This window comes from Endocarpon pusillum (genome assembly GCF_000464535.1).
Source record: "Endocarpon pusillum Z07020 unplaced genomic scaffold scaffold1323, whole genome shotgun sequence".
NCBI classification, from domain to species: domain Eukaryota; kingdom Fungi; phylum Ascomycota; class Eurotiomycetes; order Verrucariales; family Verrucariaceae; genus Endocarpon; species Endocarpon pusillum.
The window spans coordinates 189,757-210,102 of NW_006915997.1; the positions used below are offsets into that span (position 1 = coordinate 189,757).

The window sequence follows — 20,346 nt, forward strand, 5'->3', positions numbered from 1 at the left end:
TACTGCAACTTGTGACAGCCTGTAGGTAATGCTGGCTTAGCAGTATTCCTCGTAAACCCACAGTACTTGCTTGATATCCTGTTTTCCCTGGCTGTTGACCAATTCATATGATGCTTCGGGTATCGATTGTCCACTGGTGAGCTCTATAACATCGGGGCTCGACTAGATGTAACCGCGCTAATGGCTGAACGCGCACACCTACATCAGATCAGGTGCCCAACTTTGAACGGCCGAGATTGGTACATCAAGCTGCAGCTTCTTCCGTTGTCATACAGCTCCCTTGTTAGAGTCAGCGCCTACTGCCGCAGGATTGCTTTGTGGGTGGCTCATATGTAAGCTGACGGAGTTGAGAAAAGGAGAGCATTCTTACGTGAATTCTTTGCCTACAAATGCATTCTCGACACTTACGACTCGCTGTACTCTGCTGCGCAAGAGAGCTGATCTCCAGCATGTGGAAATTCGTGCCCTCTGGTTTCTACGGCTCGCAACTTGCAATCACGTATATGCTTGAGCTTCCCAAAGTTTACGAATGCATAAACAAGCCAATCTAGTCCCTGCATTCTTCTCTAGGGCGAGAAAGTACAATAAGGAGAAGGCAGACATGGCTACCGCTGAGCTCGGATCGAATGCTGTCGAAACGATTGATTACAAAAATGGTAACCCTGATCAACACTTGGAGTAAAATCGATCCATCATTCTGGCCTCGGTGAGCATTCGCTGTCCAAGCGCGCATTGCCGTCACCCCTATTCAAGGCTTACGACACCGACCTAAATTAGGCCTGGGCGGAAGATCTACACTGGCTTTGGCGCTCTCGCACCACGTTGTGACACGAGATGCTTCTGCTAAAGGACTATAATATTTATTACTTAGCTTAAAGTAACATTAGAAAGCTAATTATTATAACCTTAGACTATTAACTCTAAGAGAAGAGACGACCTAAAGAAGAGGTATAGCTCCACTAAAACTGACCGACCTCAACGCCTGCTTTGGGTCGCCCCCGTGGCCGCTTAGTATCAGCCAACTCAGGGCCCGGCTTAACTTCGGCTCTACCTTAATCAGGCTGCACCGCCACGGCTCAGGCTATATCCCTAGTGAGCTCTCTTACGGTGTCAAGAAGTCTGCTCAGGGATGTGACAAGGTCCAATATCATATTGACTTGATCAAGAAGTCGGGGGAGCTAGGAGGAGACGGGGAAAGCATATGGTGCCCTGGTCGAGGAATTGCCGAAAGAATCTACGAGGGAATAGATTTCAGGGAACAGAACTCCAGGTAGAATCCCCGTTGATCGAACAAGAAGCGGAGTATGCCAAACCATATCGAAACAAACTTATTCTTGTTTGTGATTCTCGCCATTTAGGCATTGTCTAGGTCAGCGTTCTCTTGGGCTTTTCGAGGCTGAGGGGAAAATGTAGTACCTGTCGACGCACACTCCTGTATCATTCATAATGAAACACGAGGGTAGGTTCCTTTGCTCATTCAACCTGACCTGGAGTGACAGTTTCGTTTCTCGCTCATCCGTGCTAGGACCCTGACTAGTCTTTGCACCTGTCTGAGCAAGAAGCTGCGGGAAGACCTTGCCTCGCTCTGCTTCGACGAGTCCGTCGAAGTCGACTTGTTGCATCGATCGAGCAACTCGGCTCAATGCTTCGCGTGTGAAGTATAGCGACACTTTCTGCATGATGAGTGCCCTCCTTAGTGCTATGTGTCGCCGCTCATCCGGCGAAATGTCGTATCCTTCGTTTACGGCGTACGTGTCGATGCCTTCGGCTTGGTTTTCATCTTCATCTTCATCGCTTTCACTTTCTTGCATGCTAAGTGCCATCCTTAGTGCTATGTGTCGAAGCTCATCTGGCGAAAGGTTGTATCCTTCATCGAAAAGTACGGCGTCAATGTCGGTATCTTCGGTTTGGATTTCACCTCCATCGCTTTCGCTTTCCCCCGGATCAAAGTCGTCTCCATCTGCTAGGCGGACTGCGTCAGTGGCTTGAGTTAACAGATCTGTCGGTGTCCAACCACGATAATGGTCTGCTTTGTTCATATCCCCGCCGTGTTGCAGCATCAGGTTAATAATATCAAAATTCGCTTCGTTGCAGGCATTGTGCAGCGGCGTCCATCCCAAAACCGTGTCTGCGAGGGTAGGTGACGACCCATGCTCAAGCAAGGTCCGACAGCATTCGAGACTGTATGAAACAGCCATATGCAGCATAGACCAGCCATTGGCGTCTTGGCGGTCAATCCACTCTTCCGGGCATAGCGAAAGCCACTCAGAGAATATGGAGTGAAAGACTGCCTCGTCTTCTGCGCACTTCTGAATGCATGTATGCAAGCAGGTCCATCCCCGGCAATCTTCATCCAGCAAGATGCGTTGTAGGCCTTCGCCAGACTTGTTTCGTATAGCTCCTTGGAACATGCGCACAATGTCGACGTGTGACTTTTGGAGAGCGACGTGCATACAATTCTGCCCGTTCTCATCACGAGCATCGATTAGCGCTCCGGCGTCGAGTAAATGGGCGCACCTCGTCATTGAGCCTTCTTTGGCCGCCACGCCAAGTGCAGTTTCCCCCATATGATTTTTCAGTTCGACATCGGCTCCGTGTCTTAGACAGAAGTCAATGACATCCCTCTGCTGATCGAACGCCTTGTGTAATGCTGTATTTTTGAGGAAGTCTGTGGTATTGATATTTGCTCTTGGAACGTGCTCCATAAGCACCGTTGCAGCCACGAGATCGCGTCCATTTTCCAATGCATACATGAGTGGTGTGTTGCCGTGATAGTCTTGTGCCTCAAGATCAGCCCCGAAACGCAGCAAGATCGTAATGCAGAATCTTTGCAAGCCTGGTAAATACTCCTCCCTTACTTGCGTCTTGTCCAAAGGCCACCGTCGAAAAAGTTCTGGAGAATCCTCGTCTAAGCCAGACGATGCGTGAAAGTAGTTACCACATGCTAGATGCAGAGGCGTTCGGCCATCAGGCAGAGGTACTCTGATATCAGCAGAAGCCCCGAAGGCTAACACCGCCACGAGCATTAAGGCGTTGTAAGTAGTAGCCGCTAAAAGAGCAGGCGCGAAGAATGTCGTGGCAGATGCAAACTCAGGCGGACATGAAGTGTTTGGATCAATTCCCAGGCTCAATATGGTGCAAAAGCTGCTCCAATTGTTGCTGACCATGGCCGGGAGCAGCGAGAAGAATGACCATCGTTCAAGAAGACTCATGCTTGACCCCGTGGATTTCTCAGCTGTCGTGCCTTGCACAAAATTCGCATGCAGAATTTGAACGATTTCTAGACTGAGGTCAGACAACATGAAGAAATTAGCCTCGCATCGGCTGGACTTACCTCCTTCTCCTGACGAGGCAGTGTCCATTGCAGCGTCATCTACACGAATTCCTCCCACTTTGTCGGAAAACAGCAGCACCCGAACGACTTGTGTCTTACTCAACCTGAGTGCAAGGGCTAGTGGTGTCAGACCATCCTCGTCACGCGCTCTCGCATCTGCTCCAAATTCATGGATGAGAGAGTAGACTAGGCCCGCCCTTCCATGGGCCACCGCGTAGTGCAACAGATGATTGATGGGGACGAGCTGGTTATCTGTCTTCTCGTGGAGGATGATGATTCGACGTAAATCTTCCACATCATCGTTCTCGATGGCTTGAAACGCTTCTGGGAATTTCCTGTTTCTTTTGAATATCTCGGCTCTTCTCTCCTCCGAAATGTAGGCAGCCGTCCGAACGAAGGAGGTTTCCAAAGCCTGCTGCAGCGCTGCTTCTGAAATGGCTGGCTCACAAAGGACTTGATTCCTCAGGACCGTGATGGACTGTAAGTCTTTTTGGACCTTTCCTTCCGCGCCCTCAGGGATAAACTCAACCAGCAATACCTGCAACATAAGATTGCAGTGCTGTTCCAGACCGAGCCTTTCGCGGGAGCGATGGAAACCGGCAATCTGTAGGAATGACTTCGCTGCGTCCGCATCCCCTTGTTCGGCCGCCTTTTGGTACCACTCGAGGGCTTTTTCGGTGCTTCGCTGAACACCGAAGCCAGTACTGTAGCAATTGGCCACGAACTTTTGCTTGAGAACAACATTTGGCGCTCGGTCCTGATGTACTCTTTCCCAAGTATTCTGAAATATTGCCCTTTGGAATGGTTCGGGGACATAAGAGCTTTGAAGGCTGTCCAGCTGTTTAGGCGTTTAGCAAATACCACTATGGCATAGCTACACTCCTACCGTGGTGAGTTCCGGGGTTCGTTCGTACTGTTGCAAGGAGCCCCAATGGTCCATTGTATGGTCGATTGTCAAATGATAGAGAGAGTCAAGTGGGGCCCTTTAAGAATGATTTTAGCCGTTAGACTCTCAACACAATCTACACTTACTCAGATAACAGTCTGAGCCGGGCGCTGGGTTCTCCAAATCGCTGCCATTCGGCATCCCACATCCTAGATTGCAAAGTCTGTTTCGCGATCTCCAGCCATGAGCTTTGGATACTGTCAGATCACGCGTAGGAGCTGCTAGAAGTCATTACCTGCTTGTCAGCCGATCAAGATATAAGTCGAAACTGAACCGCCTGGCGTCTGGATCACGAACGAGGACCCACTGTACAAGAAACCGAATGACAAGTTCGTGGCCTGTCTTCAGCAACTCGTCAGCCGGGAAATGTGACATGAACATCTCGTCAAGGTGTTGCTTCATGAGATCCTCGTTCTTAGCTACAGTTATCGCTTCCTCATCGCCTCTGAAGGGAATCCGTCCAAATAGCACGAATCTACTCTAGTCAATAAATTCACATGTTCCGGAATAGCAAATTTTCTCACAAACCAATGAGGCCGTACGAATAGTAGTCCCTAGTATCCTTAAGACGCTGGATGCTAGCGTCAGGGGAGGCATGAGGAAGACACTCTGGAGGGCTCCAAAAAGCGGTGCCACCCCTCAACGCTTCCACCCTGTTATCGCTCACAATGCAGAAGCCGAAATCAGATATTTTGGCAGAGAGGCCATCCTGCGCCTCGAAAAGCAGTACGTTGCTTGGTTTCATGTCACCGTGTACAACGCCGAGCGCATGTAAAGCACGAAGACCAGAAGCTACATGGTGTAATAGCCGAGCCATTTCTTCTCCGGAAAGGCGGCCAGATGTTTCCGTTAGGACGTGACTCTCTAATGTCAATGGCATATTGAGGCGAAGACTTGCCCTCTCAACGATCAGAACCGGTGTCGTGATCAGGTCATGCAAGAGGGAGCTCTGCTGTTGCTTCCAGGTGATTCCACGAAGTCGTACGATATTTGGATGACTCTTGAGGAGCTCATGCGACATCAGACGAAGTTCTAAAAGAAGGATCAGTCCTCATATCGAATTTCTGGTCAAAGCCGCACACCCATGGTGAAAGATGCCATTTTTGTCCTATAGTCTTTTGCAGACTCGTCCTGCGATGACATGCTGTAGGCTACATCCAGGTTCAGTTGCCTGCATGTCCGTAAGCGAAACTCCGTGATCATACTAGATCTCAAAATCGCACTTAAGAGCAACAATTCGAGATTTTGAATCCTCTGATGTCCAACGGCCGCTATACACGCTCATAGTCCACCCACTGCCGAGGAAATCGCCCCATTCCACCGACAATGGATCTATGATTGGAAGTCGACTGTCAGCAAGATAATGGACAAAGCTCCGGTAGTCGAGCGGGACATGGCTGAAGTGCGAGATAGACCGCCGAGCATCTGACAGAAGTTTTCGAGCGAAGACAACAGGTTCAACAGTGACTTCCCCAGCATAGCCCTGCTGGCTGGACGAAAGGGAATTTACCAAATCAAGTCCGCTGTCTACACGACGCTCAAGGTCTCTCATCAGAGAGTCTAGCGACATCCTGAATGCTGCTCAATGACATTGGATGCACTTCGAAGATCTTCGTGAGTTTTTGAAAGAGCAAATTCATTGCCCTGCCCTCACATAAGGCTGCAGGCAGACATACAACTACTGCCCAACAAGCCCACGTGATGCTGGGCGCGCTAGTACAGTAACTCACCCTGACCACGAACCGCAGGTAGAAATCGTCTCTTTTGTCTCCATATTGCTGTGCACGATACAATCCTGGTTATGTTAACCCCTGAATTTGACTTTAATCGACCGCAGCAATGCCTAGTGGGTTCGTTGTTCTCGGAGCCATCTCAGCGTCCTGGGGTCTGTTCAAAGATATTGTGTCCTTTCTTCGGCGCGTATACGATGGCAAGTCAGAAATCCCTGCCGTTCTGCTTCGCTTTGAAAATGATTGCTGTCTGATGGCAGCGCTGGAGGCATTCTTTACAGAGACAGTGCTCCGTTCGCTGCGCGATGACGACCTAGACCACCTGCAGCGAGTATTCTCCTACCTCCTACCGAAATTGCAAAATGTGGCAGTCCGTCTTCGGCGCATTGGTGGTGCCAATCTGTGGGATCAGGCAAAGTGGGTAGCCGTAGGTAAGAGTTTAAAATCAGCAGAAGAAGATATCTATGAATGGGTTCAGCGATTGCAATACCCCCTGATGCTATTACCGGCTTCCTCAAAGAGAAGCTTGCTTGAAACCGTTGGCGGTAGTTCTGATCAAGCTTCAAAGATGATAAATATGGTGGGTACACAGTCCAAAATCGAAGCGAGAGTGGCGGACTTCCACCGAGCTGGGAAGGAGGTGAACGCGGCAGACGTCACCAAATTTAAGCTCGTCAAGGGACCAGTATTGTCCCTGGTGCCAGCGAAAGGGCCGCAAATTATCTCGAGGGACGGCACTGAACAGGTCGTGGAGTTCAAAAGGATCACCTCAAGCGCTGCAAACGATCCTAGAGTTATAGATGAAGTCGAAAAGGAAGTCACCAAGCTTACAAGCTTATTTTCACAACTTACCGATGATCAGGCCTTCCTTTTGCGTCCGATGAACTTCTTCCGCTCCAAGCTGATACCCACAGCCCCTTTTGGCATCCTGTACCAAGTACCTTCGACACACAAATTCCCCGTGACCTTGGCCGAGGTTATATCCAAAACCAAGCCGGATGGCTCTCGCATCTTGGAACATTCCCTTGATCAGCGTTTTGAACTTGCTCGTCAGGTCGCTACCGCAGTACTCTTTGTCCACTCCACAAGATGGCTCCACAAGGGCATTTGTGCATCGAATGTAATTCTCTTATATCGAATCGGACACCATCCTGCCCAACGATCTCCCATCTGCCTGGGCACAGCTTTCCTTGTTGGCTTTGACTTTTCCAGGTGCGACGTAAGCCGATCCACGGGCGACGAGACAAGCGGCTCGGACTGGGGCAGGCAGATCTATCAACATCCGGCACGTGCCGGAGACACGGCTCAAGGCTACCAGCCTTTCCTGCAGGAACACGATATCTATGCATTAGGCGCTTTACTTGTTGAGATTGGTCGGTGGAAAGCATTGAGGGCTTACCCTAACCTGTTCAAGAATGTCACGCCGGAGAAGAGGAAAACGGCACTTGAAGATATGGCGCGTGGCCTGTCGACGAGCCTCGGGCAAAAGTATGTCGACATCACTCTTCGGTGTCTTCAGGTCCTTGACCAGACACAGTCAGATCAGCGGTCAAATCCACCTGTTCTGGACGTTGTTCATGGCCTCCAGGACCTTGTGGTAGCAACAAGATAGCTCACGCAAAACATATTGAGCTGTTCATCCGTAGTGTTCCAGTCTGCTGATCGGTGCTTGTATCGGTTAGCTCACATTTCTAAGGCCTCCGCTTCCGACGAATGGCTGAAAAGTGTCACCACGTGTCACCCCTTTGCTCTTCGTCAATCCTGTTCGCCCGAATCTGCCTTATTCGACCAAAGTCTGTGCGTTGTATGACTTTGCGCACCGAACCAGGCTCTTCCTCAATTCCAATCCAATCATCGCTTGACTAGGTAGTAGAGGTGTCGATGTACAAGGTACAAGCCAGAACTCGCTCAGAGGCGCCGCAATCCACATCGAGACATTTCCTGGTTTATCTCGAGCTATTGGAGAGAACTGGGAATCTGGACTCCAAAACTTTCGGTTAAAATTTTAGGTGTATTTAGGCTCGAAAGGAAGAAGTGACGAATAAAGCTATTTATTTTAGTAGAGTAAACGGCTAGAAAGTCTAGCTGATCAGAAAACATGCAACTGAAGAATGGTGAGATAGTATCAATTGTGTTCATGATTAGATTGATATAGAGGCGACCTTATCTTGATATGATGTATTAAATTGAGGTGTGAACTTCGCTCTGTTCTCTAGCTAATTGACTGGACATTTGCCCCATATTTATACCCTCGAGCAGGCTCAATTCGAGAACATTCCCAAGAAAGGCAACAGCTACAAAAGGACCTATCCCACGCGCCGGTGACGAATTTATTCCCATACTATCGCGCGTAGATGTGTTAGAATGGCGTGCTCGTCGCGGAAGGCCATCTGAATCTTTTCAAGACCCAATTCAATGGTAATTGCCGCACCCTTCTCAGGATCCATATGCGGATCGAACAGATACTTGCTGCCATTCGAGCTTATGTATATAGATAGCTATGAACCTAACGCTTCTGGTGGCAATCGATGTAAAGTAGCAGTAATGGGGTAGGGAATCCAAAAGATATGCACCGATGCTCACGCGTGAGAAGGCGTCCGAAAGTGGGTGAATAATTTCGAAGCTTAGATTTCATGGTTGAATTTGTATCAACTTCAGTCAATGCGCTGTTGTGATCCATCGTTGAGCTGGTGGTCCGACTAGGTTTGGCGCTGCCAATAGAGGTGAGAAGACGGAGGAAGAAGACGTCGCGGCAACTGCTCGGTAGTATATGATATCTTCGTGGTCTTTACAAGAGCCCGAAGCGAGCTGGCCTTTCCGACGCCGCCGACTATTGAAGAAGATTTTTGATCTATTTTGGTTGTGAGAAATGTTAGAGAAGAGATATTGAGAGGTCGTTTGCAAAGGCCGGGCAAACTGCGAGCACAGATTGGGTGTTATATGCGATGTAAGAGAACGCTCACCTGACGGTCAGTGCTTCTGGAATAGTTCTGGGGTGAAAGAGCTGAGACAAGATGGCCTGAAGGATCTGTGGCCCGGCGTAGTCGAAGATGTCGGATAGCGAGCGGCAGGTTTGCAGAAGGGAAAGCAGGGAGCTATGGTCGGGAAGAGACTTCATGATGGAAATGATGATCTCGGTGGGCAAGCATTGAAGCCTTGAGGGTGAATGTATGACCGTCATTGACAGATGGATGGATAGTTGAATGATGTGAGTGTAGAAGCACTTAGTATCAGCGTCGAAGAGCCCTATCCCTTGAGGTCGTGTAAGCTTAGGGAAGAGACGAGATACAATATCTGGATGTTGGCGAACGCAGACGGTGGCCTATAAACTGTGATATGAAGTTAGAAACTGGTGCCTGACAGTAAAGCCCTATGTGACGCGTGTCAGCAAATTCTTGGCAGCGCCTTCTAGCAGACTCTGAGGCGCAGAACTCTCGCAGACGGATGACAAGCTGGAGCAGATGTTGTCGTGGGAAGCTGTATCGTGATTGTGACCTGGGCTAGGCAGACAGTCTCATCCAAAGGAAGGAGAATCTTTTGCTAGCTGCAAGCAACGTCACAGTTGAAGCGTGCTGAATTTCGCAAATATTCTCTAACCAGCTGCCTGTGTCTAGCCGCTCGTTTTTCGTCTTACAACACCCCATGACCTCAGAGGGTCGCTTTCTAAAGCAGTAGCCCCAATCTCGTATCTCGTTCAAAGTTGTGCGACTGCGATCTCTGAGGGATGCCAATCCCAATAAACCCCAGCCCGCGCGGGGCCCGAACAAGGGCTGGATGCTAAGCGATCTTGAGCACGTTTGCAAGCCGGTCTGTTTGCGCCGTCCAATGGAAGGACATCCGATAGCGTTGAAGTCTGAGGGTGACAATACTGCTTCAAGAGTGCTAATCGTGTCTCTAGTGGCGCTGTGACCAGCTTGTGCAGGAAGATTAGTCCCATGGAGATGACTTGCTCTTTATATCGGTAGCTCAAGATTTCATTCTCGATACCATGAGCACAGACGAGAGAACTGTACTTCGGATCATCAAGAAATGACACCATAGAGATCAAGTAGCGGTAGACGCAATGTAGCTCCTCCAACTCCCAGCTAGGCAGCCGCCTAATGAAGTCACCAAGCGGATGTTCCTTCTGAGTCCGTCCATCATACCATAGGTGCTGTACATTCCGAGGGTACATCTGACAGATCCGCTGAAAGCGGTACAATGCCCTTTGGATTCTGACACTCTTTGCTAGCTGTAGAGGGATCTTCCAGATGCTGCTTTCTGACACCCCCGTCGATCCGTCTAGATTTGGATGGTTGACAGCTTTCGGAAAAGCGCTGGCCAAGTCTTCGATAATGATATGAAATCTTAGTCCTTCTGCCGTGACAGTCTCTCGGGGGTCCTTTGCGCATTGCTTTTCGAATTTGCATTCAGCATAGGCTAAAAATCCGTCCATGTCGTCGTGCCAATCTGGCGTGTTCCGCCGAATGTAAGATGCCGCATGCAGCCATCTTGATTCTGCGGCTAATTGAGGCTCATTGAAGAACAATCTCCTCAACACACTCCATTGGATAGATGGAGTAGAAAGCATATACGCATCATGAGCGCTTCTAGAGGCAATTACGACGGAGTGAAGGGACGAGAAGTCTGGCAGAAAAGCCAGAATCATGCGATGCAATTCAAGGGGCAGATGTTCGAAATAGCTGCTTGGTCCTGACGGATAACTCATTTTTCGAGTAGGCAGAGGGCTGATAATGAATATTATTGTGTACTCGAGGCGAGTGGTATCCTTTGAGTAAAATGCTGAACTTCATATATAAACTGCGAACATGAAACAAGTCTTGCGAAGCCGATGGATCCCTAAACGGGCAATCGAGCTCCGCCTGCGCAGTTACGCTGCACAAACAGCTTTTGAAAGTATCTGAGTATCTAAGTTGACTTAGTATGCATATAGAAATTGTTTTGTACATGAAGAGCTTGACCTCATCACGGCATCGACCAGAAATAGTAGGTGCCAAGGGCAGGTGCTTCCAGCACTAAGTACTGGGACTGTACTGGGACTTTACTGCTTTGAGCTGCGCGATCTGGCTAACCGTTGTAGCATGTAGATCGCGGGAATGGCAATCGAAAATGGGATCTTGTCCCGCGATCTGATTGAAAAAGGACCAGATCTTCTCCAGAAACAGGTGACATTTCAAACGCCGTCCGTGCCTTGGTCAACCGGGGACCAGGGTTCACGGAAGCTAAAGAATACTCAATGCTAAGCGAGGACACGAGCCTGTCCTATCGTGCACGATTCAAGATTGTATCCCAGCCCAAAACCCTCAGATAGCGCTCCTCACCAGGCTCGGACCCCCCTTTGACAGGCGCCACGGTATGATCAATGGCATACAATCTCACACCTCTCCTCTTGGAGTGATTGACTATTATGGCATCTCAACCGTAAAGATACGAGCTGGCAAGGCTCATGTAAGCAAATTAAAAAAGTCGTCATCGGAGATGACGCTCCTCCTGGGCCTCAATCTGGCATTCCAGTGGGGAACTACCCAAAGCTTTTTGGTCGTAAGCCATCAAGCAGCAATTGCGGTATATCTATCTTGCTATTGGCGAAGCAGGCAATGACAGCGGAAGCTCAAGCAGCTAATACCGCAGCGGAGAGAGCGTTAGGACTTGTCATACTCCGTACTTTGCAGGAGAATTGCAATAGTCACCGATGCGACTGTCGCCTGGGAATATGGTCGAAACGGGCCAGTGGGGGTCATTTTGGCAGGAATGTCACCTCGGCCGGAATTGGCTGCGCTTTGGTCAACTACGTACTAACTAGTAATAGCTAGTTAAGTGCCATGCTCGGACGCTCGGTGGATTGGTATCTGCCCGGATGGTAGGGGATCCGTGAGGCCAGCATCTATTGTCAAGGTGCATCACCAAGTGTGCTTCGAAATCCCTTAGCGCCGTCCTTTTGCCGCATTGGTTGATGCATCATTTTCCTTCCAGCAGATGAAATGGGCCCTCAGGAATTAGCAAGGCCACTAAAATATACGGATAACTTGACTTCAAGTTGTCTATGTACAGGACTGCAGAGAGATAGTTCCTAACTAGTACCCAATCAATCTGCAGAGACTCTCCCGAATCACGATGTAGGATGAATGTGGCTAGCAGGTAATGCTCGGGGCTTCAACGAGACATAGTACTATGCCGCGAAATTGTGCTGCTATCTCTTCTTGGTACAGTCAACGTTGGAACTCATATTCCGGCCGGCCCCGTGTACTATTATTGTAGCCATACTCGTATGCCGACCTACTGCCAGTCTCTCACTAGCAATTTACGTACTACGTAGTACATAGTACACTCGACAGCCAGTTTTATCCATCTGTGGTTAAATAGCGTAGCAAGCCTCCCCTGCATCTGGCAGCTCAGCCTTGCCAGCTTCGTCCAACAAGCCAACCACAACTTGCGCTGGCTTACCTTAGCCCACAAGGTTCGGATTGCTCATCTCGGTATGGTCACGGAGGAGAGGTACATGGAGGATCACAGAACTTCTCTAGCGTGAGACGGAACTGTATTGCGCGCTGGCTCATGACCCCTCCAACACCGTCAGCCGTATTGCAAACTGGTGAGCAACTGCTCGAAAAAGATCTGACGTGCCTTGCCTTGAGTCTGGGTTGCTGGGCTCCTCTGCTTTCGAAAAGGCTGATTGTAAGCGGATGGTGCTGTTAGCAGAGCACTGGAAATCCTCCCAGCGCATGTACGATAGCAAGGCAGCGTGGGCACTCAAGAGGCAACGAGGCAGTGACTATGTGAGCTATGTCGAGAATGCATCCTTCTTGTGTCTGTCGTGAAACAGCCGCATGCCTACCCGCCTGTGATTTACTTCTTGACATGTCTGCTCCTACACCGGCTCTGTCTCTTGCCTTTCTTCTTGTTCTGTCCTTCAATATTTCTTTCTAGATTCTGTCCGCACCATCTCTGTGTGCCAATCTCAAGAGCGAACATTGCTGGTGGTCAGGCGCACGACAGGGAGACGGAGAATGCGGTGCAGGTGCATAGTTGGGGCGAGCAGTTGCACAACCTTCTGCACACTATTGGTATGCTCTGCCGATAATTGATAGAAACAGAAGGAGAGCGTTGAATAAAAGTAGTGTGGCACTCAAGTGGACTGGAGGACGACATGGTCATCATGGTCATCATTTGGTGGCTCTGCTAGGTGTACCATAGGAGCACCAGGGGTCCATGCAATATCTGTGTAGGTCACCACCCGTACTTGTTACAGTAGGATTTGCTGCACCCACCATTCCGAAGTGTTCCACGTCTCTTTCCAAAGTCCAATTGACTTCCCCTATCTGATGATGATGCGACGAATCCAAGACATTGGGTATCACCATGCTACGCTTCGACGAAAACACACATCCACATCAATCACTTTCCTTTGGCAGCCTCCACCGTTGTCTCGCTTCCATGTCTCGTCTTGTATTCCCTTGGGCTCTCAAAGTTCTTCTTAGTAGCAGCCCACATTCCTTTCTTCCTCAGCTTAGCCCACCACTCGGCCTTGCGATATTTCTCCTCTAGACCAACCCCAAACTCCGCGCCGGATTTCGCCTCATAAACTGTAGCTAACCCGGCCCTGAGCATCTGAAGGCCAACGTCTCTCCGAAGCAAGCCCTTCCATATATAAACAGTGGCGACGACGCGATCATATTGGTCGCGTTTGTAGACGTAAGCTCGGATTCTGCGATTGAGAACGTAGTCCGTCAACCAAGTCAGCGCTTCTTGTGAGAACGGCTGCGGTGGTCTGCCGAAGTGCGCAAGCTCTGGCGCATCGACTCCAGCAAGTCGAATATGTATCTACCACTATCATCAGTCCCATCATATCGGCTCCCAGGTTGCGCGTTACTGCAACTCACCGTTTTGTTCTTTAATTCCTTTTTCTCTTTCGGCACCCTCCTCCACGGCAACCAGCCCCATCCTGCCAATCTGCCGCCGGGCGTATGGAAGACTCGAAAATTATCCCCATCCCCCACGCTCGTCACACGTCCCACAAGACTCCTCTTTCGAAAGAAACCAGGACTGATGTTCCCTGCAACAGGGATGCGGCGTAAATAGCTGCGGTAGAATGCGTAGAAGGCGAGGCAGGTGCCAGTGAGGACGGCAGTCGGAAGAATATTCTCTCGGGCAAAGAAGAGCTGTGAGGGAGTGGTGGTGAGGAAAGAGGACCAGTCTGTGGATTTTCGGGAGGGTGGGAGGGTCGATGCAGATTTGGAGGTCGAGAGGAAGCTGTCGAGGGCTTCTCCCGGTGTTTGGCTGGTATTTGTGCCGAGTTCTTTACTGACTTCATCTTGTTGTGACGGGTACGAGGCCCAGAGACTGGGCCATCGCATGGCGAGTCTGTTGTCGCCAAAGCAGCCAACCTGAACAGTGTTGTATGCTGCTGTAGACTGTGTACTGGGTACTGTGCACATATACGGGCGGAGACAAGCTGGTTGGCTTACGTAAGCGTTAATATGCCAAGCATTGAGATGGAGAAATATCATGAAATTGGATTACCAGTACTCCGTAGTACTCGATAGTAGTTCAATCTTTCCAGCTCAATCTCATCAGAGAGACATCATTGCAGAACTTTTACCTTACATCGATGGTCTGTGAGACAGCCGACATCTCGACCACTATGGTGGAAAGGCTATCTGTCTATGTACAATCGTCACAAGATGCTAGAATTAAGGCCTGAGACAGTTATGGATCTCTACCATCCATCCATGAGAGAGACCAGCCATAAGACTGCACTTACGTCTGTTTTGAAAGATTCATCTGTAGACGCAGGGAACAAACTCTTGTCAATCCAAACTGCGCAAAATGGAACATGAACAAATGTTTGGTGGAGTGACCTGCTACCTAGCTAGCCATTGCAAGAGAAGACGACCAGCTTCGAACCAGAACCACCAGGAAACCTTTCTTGGTACTTGGGTTCGAAGGCTATCTTGATCATGGTAGTCACAGCAAGTGTGGCGTAGGTTTTCTGCCACCACACCGGAGGGAGCAAGCTGTTACAGTACTACTACGACTAAAGACCGCCAAGAAGCCCTTTTAGGAATTCGGAAAAATGACCAAGATCAGGCCGGGAAAGTCATGCTGAAGATGATGGCTCGAGGTGTGATAATAGCTTTGCAGCTGACTACAAAAAAGGGGGGGAGGTGGGAAACAAGCTTGCTGCATTGTCCTATGTGAGTTATTCAACACCAGGCTAAAACCGCATGTCACCTCAATTGGAGCATTCATTCACTTCACCATTGAGGCCCATTGAGGTATTGACCGCAAAGGGAACAATAGGGGCTATTTCCTCAATGGTTGTGCTGGCACACAACTCCCCAACTTTCTTACTTGCTGCTCCACAGAAATCCTTCTACTTTTCCTCCATTATTCCACAGCATCTTTGTTTCTCTAAATACTCAAGTGCTCATCTTCTTCACTCAGGTAGTGATTTCTACGTGTCGCATACGCATAGTTCTATCTCTTCTTCCTGCTGGTCAGGAAAGTGCCTCTTCTCACTTGTTCCCCATTCATCCGCCCTCGCCTTATCACTCTTGCGCTGGAAGCAAGCTCAAAATTACGTCTTCAACTACCACAGATATCCTCAGGCAAGGCTATACGCACCATGGCGAGTAGGTATCATAGTCCAGTGATAGAAGCGCCGCCTCTCAAGGCACTAAAACCGCCAATAACCCGCCAGCAACCATTACTCTCTTCAACATTGTCGATTGCTTTCGACGCACTGGATGACCTCAAGGAGAAACTATCTCATTGCCAGACGATGGCATTTCAAATCGAGGTTGTCCTCAACGACATCAAAACTTCGGCCAATTGTACGTTCGCCAGTCAAGACACCTCTTTAATTGACCTGTCGCGGGACCCAAGACCAGCTGCAAAAGTTCTCTTGGCGGCTCAGGAAGCCCAAGATGCTCAAGCAGCTCTGGAAGCCCGGAAAGTCGAGATAGCTATGAAAGCCCCAGCAGCCCCAGCAGCCCCAGAAGCCCCAGAAGCCCCAGAAGCCCCAGAAGCCCCAGAAGCCCCAGAAGCCCCAGAAGCCCCAGAAGCCCCAGAAGCCCCAGAAGCCCCAGAAGCCCCAGAAGCCCCAGAAGCCCCAGAAGGCCCCCGAAGTCCTAGAAGCCCTAGAAGCCCTAGAAGCCCAGCAAGCTGCAAAGAGCGCTTCGGTGGAGTCTCCGTCATCGAGTCACGTCGTCGAGGAAGTCGACACTTCTTATCCATCAGCTCCTACTTTCAATTCACCGCCGGCCCCCAGTGGAAATAAAGCAGGGCGCACTTCGGCCGTCTCGCGGTTAAGAGGTCCTGTCGACTTTATCGCGGGCATGCGAGACGGGGCTGGTGTGGATCGATTGCTTGAGAAGCAAAGAGCGAGTCTACCCAAGGGGAATGTCCTGGGCTTAGCCTATACCTGTGAAGCTAAATGCGGATACGACGACACTGCAGCGGATTTCATCAGTTGCGATTCTGCTTTCCACAGAAAGCAGCCACGACTCAAGCTTCCTACAGGAGAATACAGTGATCGAGGCTGGTATCATCGACCTTGCGAGGGGGTTCCCCCCGGACCGGTGCCGAGTACTTGGTTTTGCAGTTCTTGTAGGGCCAGAGGCAGAATGTCAACAGACGACCACGACTACGATGATGGCAACGACAGTGATCAGGACGACCAGCCTGATGCAGACGACTTTGATGGTAGTGAAGATGGGTTCGATCCAGGACAGGGCACTCCTAGCGAAGATGGCGATGACAGCGATGGGCAGGATGAAGATCAATACGATTACGAGGATCTCGGCAGCACGAACGCTGACAAGGAAAACCGCCATATTACAGACGAAGTTGCACAAGACAACGATCAAGATGTACAGGACGACGCTCACGACTTGCATGACGATGATCAAGACTCGCAGGACGAATCTGATCATGATTACGACTATGTCAATCCTGATAAGCGTCGGGTGCCATATATCATAGGAGATGATTCGCAGGACGAATCTGATGAGGATGACGACTATGTCAATTATGATAACTATTGGAAGCCCTACACTATAGACGACGAAGATAAGCAGGACAGCAATCAAGCAGCGAATACAGCCAGCTCCAGCACTACGCGGAAGAAGCCCAACAAGAGTCGGAAGCCAACTCCGCACAGTCTAGGTACCGCCGGCGCCAACCAAACTCCTCTGCCTCCACCAAAAACCTATTCTCGGCAACGATGGCTTGAAGAGGAGAAAGCAGAAGCTATACGCCTCATGAGGGAGATCATTGACGAAGATGTGATCTCTGGAGAAGCGCGCTTCGAAGAAACCGCTCGACGCATGCGGCTTCAAGGGTACCAGAGGCCGTGGACTGGTGTGAAGAACGTCTGGAACAGGGGCCTTCGCGAGCGATCGGGTTATGATGAACGAAGGAATCAAAACGCACCATTGACGACCTCAAAACAAGACGCCGAAACCAAGAGAAAGAGAAAGGAGGAGAAGGAGAAGGAGCAGGCATCGCGTTCTTCAACCACTGAAACGGATGGCAATGGTGGTGACGGATCAGAGACTGTTGACCAGACTGTTGACCAGACTGTTGACCAGACGAATGACCAGACGAATGACCAGACGAATGACCAGGCACAGAGTTCGACCAGCGTGCAGACAAATGGCTATGCGACCCCAAGAGCAAAGAGCCAGAGCCCGAAGCGCCAGCATGTGGCGGACGAGGATGACGAAGCCACACCTACCAAGCGCCGGAGGTCGGTGTAGTAGCCTTCTGACAGAGAAGGTAGAGGATTTGTGCTGGATTGTACCTCTCCATGCGGGCCACTGGAGAGGGAAAGACATGTTTCCCATGTGTTGGACTTGGTGGTTGGAGTTGATTGGATTCAAGGACAGTTGCCTGCCAAGATATCAGCACGCTGGTTAATTACCACTATGTATTATCTTACCTGCTGTGTACTCTGTATTTTACACCGATACAGTCCCATTCGTTTGATATGTTCCTCGATGCAAAGCCTGAAGCCTCGCGCTCTTTTACCTTATATGTACTCTCCATTCTGCGTAAGCTCGCTCTTAAGCATCTAGCCTTCATCCATCTACCCTATCCTCTACTCTGCCTCTCCTGAACATGACCACCCACCTAGAAACAATGTCGCAGCAGTTTGGCAGCTCGATGGCCGACGATGACAACATGGATATTGACATTGACATTGATATGGACGCTGATGTCGAACCGATCCCTGAACCAGAACTTGAGGTATTGCTCAGCGTGTCCACTTACCCATGCCACACCACATCCTTACATCTGGCTTACAGGAAGGAGAAGAGTACGAGTTGACACCGTTCAATGCACCAATTCCTGATACGTTAGTACCAGCGATCTACACTGAAGACCCTGAACAAGAGATACAACCCACCAAAGTCCATATTCGAGGCATTGACGATTTCTCCACCGATGATGTGCGGAATTTTGCCATGGACTACTTTTCCCCACCCCCAACCTTTGTCCAATGGATCGACGATACCTCCGCCAATCTGGTCTATCCTTCATCTGACCTTGCTCTCCAAGCACTGGAAGCTCTCTGCGCAGTCACACCTACCAAAACAGACATCATCAACAGTCCCCTACAGCTACGAGAAGCAAAGCCTCGCGCAGGCTCCCATCTCCAAGTCCGCAGAGCAACAGCCAGCGACAAGAAGAGACGCAATGCCAAAGAAGCAAGCCGCTACTACCTCCTCCACCCAGAGGCCGATCCCATCGAGCGCATGCGAGCCGAATTCGCAAACGGCCGTAGCCGCCGCAACGGTGACCATGGAGACTACCAGCGAAGACGATACAACGACCGCGAAGACCGAAGGAGGAGGGACCAAGATGCCAATGGCGAATCGGGAGGAGGAGCAGACTTCAATGCAAGCATGTACGACGACAACCCTGAACCAGCAAGACCCTCGCGCAGTCGTGGTGCTGGCGGTGGGAGGCGAACCGCGCGCAACCGCAGCGCCTCCCCTGGCCGCAGCACAACCAACAGTGACGAAATCATCCTCGACGATGCCTCTGACCCTTCCGAAACTGAGCGCCCCTCTTCCTCTTCCTTCCGCCGCAATCGACCCACCAACCGATTCCGAGACCGCTCTCCACCACCCACCTACTCCCGCGATGATCCCCATCCCTTCCCCAAGGCCAACCGCGAGAAAGAGCTCTTCCCCTCCTCCATCTCCGGCACACAGACCAGCAGCGGCCAACTGGCAAGTGACAAACTCCAGGCGCAAAAGCAAGCCGACCGCGTCGCCGCAGCCGCGAAGCTGAAGAAAGAACTCTTTCCCAACCGCACCGATCGATCAAATCACCGCCGCAGCGACGCGTTCGATGCGCGTGCCAAAGCGGATGCTGCGAATGCAGATGAGCTGTCTCGGCGGATGAGGGGGAGGATGGACATCAGCGATCACAACACGCCGGCGTCAGCAAGCAGCAATGGCAATGCTGGGAAGGAACTCTTTTCCACCCCGACTTCCAGTTCCGGTGCTGGGCCGAGGAGTGGGGATGACAGCGGGCTCAACATCAAGGGTACAGCGGGTCTATCGATCAAGGGCGGAGCGGGGATGAGCATCAAGGGCGCGGCTACAGCACCAGCGAATGTGCGGGAGTTGTTCCCGGACAAGTTCGTCAAGGGTGGGAGTGGGAATGAGGGAAAGGAGCTGTTTAGCGACAAGATCAGGGGCCGCGGGACGCTGCGCAGGAATAAGGCGGAGGATCTCTTTGGCTGATGCATGTGAGCGGATGGGTGGAGGTCTTGGGAGGGTAGGGGGACCCGAAGGCTCGGTGGTGCATGGTGAATCGACGGCGTATGAAGGAGGTGCCTTAGCTATACACACCGCCGAGGAGCACTAGCAGCATGGCCTTCCAGGAAAGGAGGTCTACGGTGCCTAGCGCGACGAGACGAGTGCTATGGGCTCACCATCCCTGCCGTCACGTCACGAGCCAACAAACAAACAAATACGCAAGCGAAGCAGACCAACCAATGCCAGCCCTTAGCTTAGCTATGCTTCCATTTCTGCTGCTGGAGAAAGAAACCTCGACAGAAAGACAGATAGATAGATAGCTAGCCATCCCCGCTCCAAATGGTCGAAGAAGAAGAAGAAGAAGACCATATTCTCAAATCCCACCCTCGTGCACAAGCTCCCACGATCACTTTTCAGTCAGGGAGAAGCTGGAAAAAAAAGGAACCAAGGCATGCTACGTAGTGACATAATAACCACCACCACCACCACCACCATCATCATCGAGAAAACAGATCATACCAAGGCGGTCTGGAAGCCGTGCTGGCTGGGTACGCGCTCTCTCTC

At 50.6% G+C, this 20,346-nt stretch overlaps 8 protein-coding genes across 8 annotated transcripts in view; 3 read left to right on the forward strand and 5 right to left on the reverse strand.

Annotated features, from left to right (window-relative positions):
- Window positions 1–1,370: 1,370 nt before the first annotated feature.
- EPUS_03940 (uncharacterized protein) lies at window positions 1,371–5,850 on the reverse strand (the record flags this gene model as incomplete). The annotated part of the gene is made up of 8 exons (XM_007801695.1): window positions 1,371–3,280; window positions 3,335–4,172; window positions 4,221–4,317; window positions 4,367–4,468; window positions 4,516–4,755; window positions 4,805–5,312; window positions 5,363–5,451; window positions 5,504–5,850. The coding sequence occupies 8 exons, from the start codon at window positions 5,848–5,850 to the stop codon at window positions 1,371–1,373; spliced, it is 4,131 nt and encodes a 1,376-aa protein (XP_007799886.1).
- A 269-nt stretch (window positions 5,851–6,119) lies between these two features.
- On the forward strand, window positions 6,120–7,622 carry EPUS_03941 (uncharacterized protein; the record flags this gene model as incomplete). Its single annotated transcript, XM_007801696.1, has 1 exon — window positions 6,120–7,622. One exon carries the CDS (start codon window positions 6,120–6,122, stop codon window positions 7,620–7,622), a length of 1,503 nt encoding a protein of 500 aa, XP_007799887.1.
- Window positions 7,623–8,668: 1,046 nt separating this feature from the next.
- Window positions 8,669–9,128, reverse strand: EPUS_03942 (uncharacterized protein; the record flags this gene model as incomplete). Its single annotated transcript, XM_007801697.1, has 2 exons — window positions 8,669–8,861; window positions 8,974–9,128. 2 exons carry the CDS (start codon window positions 9,126–9,128, stop codon window positions 8,669–8,671), a joined length of 348 nt encoding a protein of 115 aa, XP_007799888.1.
- Window positions 9,129–9,704: 576 nt separating this feature from the next.
- EPUS_03943 (uncharacterized protein) lies at window positions 9,705–10,718 on the reverse strand (the record flags this gene model as incomplete). The annotated part of the gene is made up of 1 exon (XM_007801698.1): window positions 9,705–10,718. One exon carries the CDS (start codon window positions 10,716–10,718, stop codon window positions 9,705–9,707), a length of 1,014 nt encoding a protein of 337 aa, XP_007799889.1.
- Window positions 10,719–13,405: 2,687 nt separating this feature from the next.
- Window positions 13,406–14,364, reverse strand: EPUS_03944 (uncharacterized protein; the record flags this gene model as incomplete). Its single annotated transcript, XM_007801699.1, has 2 exons — window positions 13,406–13,831; window positions 13,891–14,364. The coding sequence occupies 2 exons, from the start codon at window positions 14,362–14,364 to the stop codon at window positions 13,406–13,408; spliced, it is 900 nt and encodes a 299-aa protein (XP_007799890.1).
- A 1,271-nt stretch (window positions 14,365–15,635) lies between these two features.
- On the forward strand, window positions 15,636–17,769 carry EPUS_03945 (uncharacterized protein; the record flags this gene model as incomplete). The annotated part of the gene is made up of 2 exons (XM_007801700.1): window positions 15,636–16,191; window positions 16,250–17,769. The coding sequence occupies 2 exons, from the start codon at window positions 15,636–15,638 to the stop codon at window positions 17,767–17,769; spliced, it is 2,076 nt and encodes a 691-aa protein (XP_007799891.1).
- A 382-nt stretch (window positions 17,770–18,151) lies between these two features.
- Window positions 18,152–19,767, forward strand: EPUS_03946 (uncharacterized protein; the record flags this gene model as incomplete). Its single annotated transcript, XM_007801701.1, has 2 exons — window positions 18,152–18,259; window positions 18,319–19,767. The coding sequence occupies 2 exons, from the start codon at window positions 18,152–18,154 to the stop codon at window positions 19,765–19,767; spliced, it is 1,557 nt and encodes a 518-aa protein (XP_007799892.1).
- A 335-nt stretch (window positions 19,768–20,102) lies between these two features.
- The window catches only part of EPUS_03947 (uncharacterized protein), a gene marked incomplete at both ends in the record, with an annotated part of 5,900 nt that continues 5,656 nt past the window's right edge, over window positions 20,103–20,346 (reverse strand). Inside the window, one exon of the mRNA XM_007801702.1 lies at window positions 20,103–20,191. Within this exon, the coding sequence (XP_007799893.1) occupies window positions 20,103–20,191 (89 nt within the window). The remainder of the gene's footprint in view (window positions 20,192–20,346) is intronic.